At 31.7% G+C, this 7938-nt stretch overlaps 1 protein-coding gene across 2 annotated transcripts; it reads right to left on the bottom strand.

Annotated features, from left to right (window-relative positions):
* Positions 1–1466: 1466 nt before the first annotated feature.
* On the bottom strand, positions 1467–7239 carry LOC106753022 (homeotic protein proboscipedia). 2 transcript variants are annotated; one of them, XM_022777368.1, is made up of 9 exons: positions 6745–7239; positions 5665–5772; positions 5352–5570; positions 4908–5279; positions 3859–3935; positions 3171–3647; positions 2987–3070; positions 2745–2833; positions 1467–1814 (listed from the first exon to the last, which is right to left on the bottom strand). In XM_022777368.1, the coding sequence occupies exons 1-9, from the start codon at positions 6749–6751 to the stop codon at positions 1745–1747; spliced, it is 1503 nt and encodes a 500-aa protein (XP_022633089.1). In that variant the 5' UTR covers positions 6752–7239; the 3' UTR covers positions 1467–1744. The 2 variants fall into 2 exon arrangements, with proteins under 2 accessions (XP_022633089.1, XP_014490290.1); XM_014634804.2 differs by having other exon boundaries at positions 4908–5570; positions 6745–7238.
* Between the last annotated feature and the right edge of the window lie 699 nt (positions 7240–7938).

The following is a 7938-nucleotide window of genomic DNA, read 5'->3' on the forward strand; positions in this document are numbered from 1 at the left end:
AATTCTAAGTATTGTTTCTAATTCTCTACCTTTATGCTTATCTATTACTGTTCTCCTTATTATTCATGATAACTCCTAAAATGAATTATAGCTTTGGGTTATATATTTATTGGGATGTTACAACTTTAATTTTTTTTTTTGTAAATATTTAATCATTTGAAAAAAAGTGTTTCATGTGTTGCATTTATAGATATAAGTGTAATTTAGGCAAATTACACATTCAATAACTTTTCGTGAAATGCTAATTTAAACAAGTCAATTTATTAAATTTCATATTTTTTATTAATTAAATCATTAATACAAAGTTTCATACAATGTCAAAATTATTTATAGGTTCATTACAAATCTTCAATTGATTGTATAACATAATGTTTAAAAATATGCGTATTAATTATAATATAATCTATCGTTATAAAAATTCAAATTTTATATATATAAAATTTATAAAATATTAATTCACTTTTATAATTTAAAAAGAAATTAGTAAAAACATTGTGTGAATATTATATCTAGTGTAAGCAATCAATCCTTAATTGCACTAATAAAGTGTTCTCCACCTTAATTTAAAAGTATAAGAATATTTAGCTAACTTTTTCACAGAGAAATAATACAGATTTTCTCTCTTAAAGAACCTATTTACTATTGTTTAAATTTAGGTTTAAACCTCTTTTTGGTCCCTAAGTTATAAGAGGATTTTCAGTTTAATCCCCATTTTTAAAAATGTAAATCTTTGGTCCCTAAGTTATAAAAAAATGTATCAAATGAGTCTTTTTTTTTTTAACTTGAAACACTGTTTTTGGTTGTTTCTTAACAACTGCTACATCTTTATATTGCTCTGATTTGTTTCTTAATAATAAGAACATTTTAAATTGTTCTTTATACTTTGACCATGAATATCAAAAAAGGACTCATTTGATACATTTTTTATAACTTAGGAATCAAAGGTTTACATTTTTAAAAACGGAGACTAAACTGAACATCCGCTCATAACTTAGGGACCAAAAAGAAGTTTAAACCTTAAATTTACTAAGATCCACCAAAATCAAAAGTCAATGAACAATAAAACTGATGGTTTTCAATTAATTTCAAAACACAACATAAAAAATGTTTGGAAGAGTGTTTAGAAGATTTAAGGTGCTATAATTGCAATGTTGCACACCACAAGTGTTGAAATTTTACTTTAATTATTGTAAAAATGTAGGTTTAATATATTTAATCACACTTTTCCACTAGGTCTTCTGATGCTCTTTTTTCCCATTGAAGATGAATCAAAAATGCTTCTCTCAAACACCAAAAGCTAAGTGGATAACTGGTCCAACCAAGGATCCAACTACAGTAGCTAATGACATGTTTGGAGAGGCAAAATCTCACTTTCCAATGCACTCTCTGATCATCAATCTTCCTCTCACATTAGATTGTTTCATCAAGGTGAAATGATGAACCAAACACATCATAAACCATTAAGGAAAGGAAGTTATGTATAATTATAAACTGCATTTGGATCCGTCCTACCCAACACAAACAGCTGCATGAAAATGAGATTTACATCCAAAATTTTAAGAAAAAGGGGTAGTGGAAGGATTTGTGTTCTTACAGAAGCTACTAGGTAAGCACAACAGCAAATCAAGTTAGTGATGTTAGAGTGTCTTTCTAGATGTTACTGTGCAAAATGGACCTCTCTTTCTACACTGTACAAAACCAGTGCCTCAGAGAAACCCTGCAAATATCATATCTGCAACAAGTCTTAATCCACCGAGGAACTGGTTTCAGCAGTTTCATCCTCACTAAATCTAGAAGGCATCTCCGCTGCAGACCTACATGATCATGAATGATGGTATTAGGAAGAGTTCTACATTCCATATGTCAATAACAAGTATGATAAAAACTTCCAAGGATAAAGTTATTATAAGCTTTAAGATTAATGTGTTAAACTCATGAACTATATATCCAGTAAGTGAAAAGCGAAGGAATGAGGTTAAGTGTATGGTTAGTTTTCAAATAGTTCTTCAATATCCATTTCTTTCCACTTCTTAAATTCTCTTTTAAGTCTTGTTCATTTGAGTGGATTTGAGGAAGAATACTTGAATGGATTTGAGAGGATTTGAAGGTAATTTTTTTTGTTGTTTATTTGAGTGAATTTGGAGATAAATGAGAGTGGATTTGGAAATAAAATTTGTGAGAATTAATGTAAGATTTAATTTATGTGACAAATTAAAAAAGTTTACTTCCAAATCCACTCTCACTTATCTCTAAATCTATTCAAATAAACAACAACAAAAAATTATCTTCAAATCCTCTCAACTACTCTTCCCCAAATCCACTTAAGTGAACAAGGCCTTAATGATTTTCAAATCTGGGGTGATAAGAACTGATTTTGGGAGAGGTGAAAGATTTTAACTTTTATGCAGAGTAGAATTGATCTTGGGGTGTTGCATTCAAATTATATCTTATACTTTAAAAGCAGTTTGTTCCTTAAAGATAATTTAAACAACAAACGATTGTTTCTCAGAAACATGTTGAACTAGACATGTGCAGAAGTTATTCTTCTCAACTCCACCCAAAAGCTCTAATATTTAAGTTGTGAATATAAACACTTATACATAATCTACTTACAGAATTATCAGTCAAATCTGTTCTACAATAAACAGACGTGGATAGGAACAGAAGATCACAGAATTTTAGGAGGACCAAGAGAAGCAAGTAATCAAGAAAAAGAGAAAATCAAAAAGGATATAAGCAGCCACCTTTGAACTTTTCTTGGTTCCAGGTCAGAAACAGGTGTTTGTTTAACATCATAAGATTCAAATGGGTCAACTTTAGCTCGCTTTGCAACCTATGATGTTAATGTAAAAATGGAATAAGAACACAGAGTAAAGAAAAATATCCTGTGCATTATCAAAGAATGAGAGAGGACTAAGTTGACAAGAAAATAATGTTACCAAAAGCCACAAATGCAGGAAGTTTATGCAATGCAACTAAAACTCACCATTTTTTCATTTGAAAGCACCCCAATTCCATCTGGATCATGATATTGTTTTTTTAACTTTCTCTCGCCATTAAAGTTCTCTTCCTGCAACAAATTCAACCAACCAAGCTTGTTAAGTCATTTGAAACCAAAACAAATTGATGATGACATGAAAAAACAAAGAAATGCAAGTGTATTCACAGACCTTGGCCATCCTTTTGGTAAGCCCTTTTTCTTCAGCATTCAAGTAAATTTGAGACTTATGTATTGAATTTGAAGGCTTAGATTTTACATATTCATTCTTTTGTACATTCTTCAGATTGATGTTATTGTAGAGATGTAACAGCGAATCTATCTGCTTAACTGCAACGGCATTTTCTTCATAGTGGTCACTGGGGTAGGAAGCAGTGTCTGACCTCATCCCCTCAAAACCATGCTTAGTACCCACCCTATGGTTTTTACCACCATTATAAGCAGATGCTTCCCCAGTAGAGTCTACATACAAATCCAGGGAAGAGTTCTTGTGAAGCAAATGATTGGTAAAACTGTTAAAACTTGCTCTTTGATTTATCTGCTTGTGGGATTTCTTATCCTGGAAATCAGGACCATGCAAAGAGCCAAAGTCACCTCCAACCATATGTGAATCTTGGGACCTTAATTTGGTAAAATATGAATCATATCTCTGGGAACACAAGAAAAAGAAAGAGAGACCAGGCATTAAAAATTAAGCACTAATTTTAATGAAAACAACACTCATCCTAGGCTTGTAAGATTTAACCTTAAAAGTCAAGTAAATGCCCAATTTATGAAGCATGTATCTTATAATTTGAACATATCATGCTCTAATAGGATAATCAAAGCAGAAGATGAATGCATTCAAAAGTTCAACTTACTGAGCTACTGGATTGCTTTTTCACAGCAGAGACTTCTGGTGAATTTGGAAGAGCGGGATTTGCAGCATAGTACCCTTCTGCCATAGCATTCATCAGATTAGAAGGGTAAGATTCTCAATCTATTCTTCAAATGACCATATGCAAGAAGAAATTAGATTTAGAGTTATGAGAGTCAACAAAATGAAGACAATAAACCTTGACACGCAAGCTAAGATGAAATCTACGAAAGTAAAAGTTCAAAGATGTGTACACAAAAGTCATATGCATATCGCAAAATAAGGCATTCATTGGTGGTAACAAGTTTTCAACTTTAAGAAGAACTAGAACCTCAGCTCCTTCAAAATATGAGTATGATTTACCAAAACAAAATAATATTTTCAAGGCAGATCCTTTTAAAGAAAATACAAATGCATCAATTAATAAAGCAGTTTGAGCTCTTAGTTAAGCCTACAACTTCTAAAAGCTAAGCTCTCAGTTTTTATACTTTGTCCTCAGCCCTTACATCGCATTTAACAATATAATTTTATACACCATTTACATTCTAAACTTCAAATAAGTAGGTGATAACATTCATTCAGGACTTCAAATTGTAAAAGACATTGGCTAGTGAATTGTGATATAAAGCCCCTGATTTACAAGATCCAATGTCAACTAGCAATCTTCAGAGAAATGTTGAAAATTATTGCAGACCACAGAGAAAATCTGATCAGATTAATTATCATTGAACCTGTTAATATTCATATTAAGAAGTCATCCCTTGAAAGTTCTCCAAAACATCTAAACATCAAAATCATAATGCATGACAAATAACCACGGGCTTGTACATTTTATTTTCTATTCAAAGAAAGAACATACTTGAAGCTACCACCACCTAAGAAAGAAAACAATGTGATGTGTGCCAAATATCTTTCCCACTACCTTTTGTGAGCAACAACATTCCATTAACTAAAGCAGCAATTATATGATTTCAACAAAAAAGCATTTTAGCGTTGCAAGCCTGGTGAGAGTTGAAAATAATGTGATAACTGAACACATATAGTACAACCTACCATTAGCTAGATCTGCAATTTGTCCTTCAAATGCCCCTGGAGGAATTGTATCAAATTCAACACTAAGTAATGGTCCATCTTCCTGAAAATGATTTCCTAATTGCTTTTTGACAGCAGTAATAGCAGCATGTTCTATCTCTCCCTTCACTTTTAAATACCCTGATGGTTTATACCCCATGTTATTTGCACCCTTGGGATTTAAGGGCGGAAGAGACCCATTAGGCATCAAATGAATAGAAGGCTCCATGTCATATTGATCCTGTCCTTGAGGAAGTAATCGATCTTGCAAAGATGAGCAACTCTGAGATGATGTGTTATCAGTTGCACTATCATTTTCTGAATAATGATGGCTCCTTTGTGCATAGGTCATATCTGCAGCCGAAAATTCATGGTTATAGAGGCCATGACTCTCAACCTCTTTGGGATCAAGATACCTATAATCACCATGTTTAGTGCTTCCGCATGAATCCTGCACTAGACCACTGCCTCTGTCCTGGATAACACCACTTGAACGATCTTGTCGTCCATTGGCACCAACTTCGTCATTCAACAACTTTTTATCTTTCAATCTTCTGTGGCAAAACCATCCAGATATTTGCTTTTCTGTCAACTCTAACTCTTCTGCAAGTTCTGATTTCATTTCCTCCGTGGGATATTTGTGATCTGAAAAAAAAAAAAAGTAGAAAAGGGAATTCCTTGAGAATCATCACTCAGCAAGACGCATTAACACCCATATGATAGAAAGATCTTAACCTACCATTATAAAAACTTTCCAATGCTGTAAGCTGCGCAGGTGTTTTGAGCCTTCTTTTCTTATTTTTCTCCATTGACAATTTATTTTCTTCTGATTGCATCTCGGTTGTTTCTGAATACCAACAGAAAAGCAGAAGTACATGAGTTAAGATGGAAAAAATAACAACAGTTTGCAATAAAAAAAATACCAATAAAAAAAAGGAAGAATCTAATGTCATACCATCCAATTTTCAATTGAAAAAACTGTTATGAAATCAATCATACAGCTATATGCTTAACAGCAATGAGTATATGAAGAAGGACGCGTGCATGAACACATAAGAAGTCAAGTTTATGATGGGAAATTTTCCAAGAGTGAAAAATCTGTTTTCCTTAAATCTTTGAGAAGAAAGATTCATGTTTTGGTCAAATATGTATAAGAAAATGATTTCAAAAGAAGAAAAGGTTTATGAATTTCAAGAGATTGTCACACGAGATCACTGGGAGGATGTAGTTGATGAATTTCATTTCTAACTGATAAGAAAAATTGTTTTCTATGCATATAAATATAAAAAAACAGATCATAATCAGCCATTTTTTTCTATCCTCACAATTTTGTCAACAAAATGATTTTTAAAAATTAAGAACTTACGTCCTGTATAAGTTAATATACATGCTTCATACTTGCATATTATTATAAAATAAAACTTAAGATTTAAAGAAAAAACACTTTAAAAAGTAGAAAAAAAAAGTTGCAAAATTACCAGAATTTTTCAATGGAACAAGGTGTGCATACAAGAAGTAGATCCAACCATAGGCATCATTTCATTTCCTTATTGCACAAATCAAATATTTAATTCCAAATTATGAAAGAAATTCAACCAAATCCTAATTTTCCTTCACTTTGATTAACTATCCCAGAGCAAAATGACCCCAAATGTATAACCTTGATTTCATATTAACCATAAAAACAACAACTACCCTATAATGCAAACATATCATATCCAGGACCTAGATTCCAACAAAGGCATTCACTACATGAATCAGACACAATCTTGTAAAGAAAAATATAACAAAAAATCTCAAATCTCTGATAACGTAATACCTTCCATGGTTGTGAGGAATTGTGATGAATCTCCCTCTTCTCTGCAAGTTTTGGAGTCAAAGGTGCAAACTTTTTCACTGGGTTCTCAGGAAAATGAGACCCATTTGACAGAAACCAAAAGAAAATGCAAAATTATTAAGTGGGTGTTTGTGATTCATTCAACCTGACCCTTAATTCATCTCAGGGAAAAAAAAAAAAGAAAAAGAAAGAGAGAGAAAGTAACTTCTGGGGAAAGTTGAAAGCCAATAGAGACAGCAGAACAATTTCCCTTTCTCTCTCTGCTTATTTCATTTGTTTCTTCCTCCAATCAGCTTTTACATTTTCTTTTTTTAACTTTCTGATTGAACAGAGAAATCAAGCTACGTTTTTCCTTTTTCTAATTGTTAATTGAATTTAACTGTGCTTTGTTTTTCCCCAGAAAGAATGAACGCTGAAAGAAAATTATGCAGCTTTGCTCAAAATAATAAAATAAAATTATAAATGGACGTGTCGACATGATCTGGAGGACAATGCGTTCTCATTTTTCTTTGCATTTATAAAAAAAATATTATTGCATGCTCTTTTTCTTTTACAGTCGTTCTTGAATCTTGATCCGTAAGTCAAAGATTTTTCTTTTGTGTTTCCGATTAGAAAATTAATGATAATAAGTATTTAGTTTAATTTTGCAATTACCTTCCACGGCTTCGAATGTGTATGCATTTAATTCGATATAAGTTTTAACATATAGATTGATGTTGATGCTACAAAGTCAAACTTATTTTTGTGCTATTAAATATCTTTTATGAAAACATTACGAAATTTAAAAGAACTTGTTATATTTATAAAATTTATATTGATAAAACATTAACAGTGTATTATATATATATATATATATATATTTCGTTGATTACTATAATAAAACGTACACATGAAATTGAAAATATAAATTGCCTGAGTTGCATATTAATTATTTAGGTTCGACTTGTTGAGTAGTAAACCATATTTTTCTTTAATCGAATCAACAAATTAACCTTAAGTTTATGATTGAATTTAATTATTTAAAAGATTAAAATTGTTTCAGGTGTAAAGTGGTGTCGAGTGTTGAGTACTCGATGGATGAGGTTTGGAGGGTTCTAGACGGTGTGGAAGACTGGACGGTCCGTGAAGACTAGATATTTTTCTTGTTGTTGAAGGCCGAACGGTCTGTCGAAGGAA

Source organism: Vigna radiata, unplaced genomic scaffold, assembly GCF_000741045.1.
Source record: "Vigna radiata var. radiata cultivar VC1973A unplaced genomic scaffold, Vradiata_ver6 scaffold_95, whole genome shotgun sequence".
Classification (NCBI taxonomy): Eukaryota; Viridiplantae; Streptophyta; class Magnoliopsida; order Fabales; family Fabaceae; genus Vigna; species Vigna radiata.

Bases quoted from the DNA above. Each gene is read 5' to 3' on its own strand.
- LOC106753022 (XM_014634804.2), bottom strand. The intron at 5,571-5,664 runs GTAGGTTAAGAT...TTTTTTTTTCAG, and splicing joins ATTGGAAAGTTTTTATAATG to ATCACAAATATCCCACGGAG. The intron at 3,936-4,907 runs GTAGGTTGTACT...ATGCTATGGCAG, and splicing joins AATTGCAGATCTAGCTAATG to AAGGGTACTATGCTGCAAAT.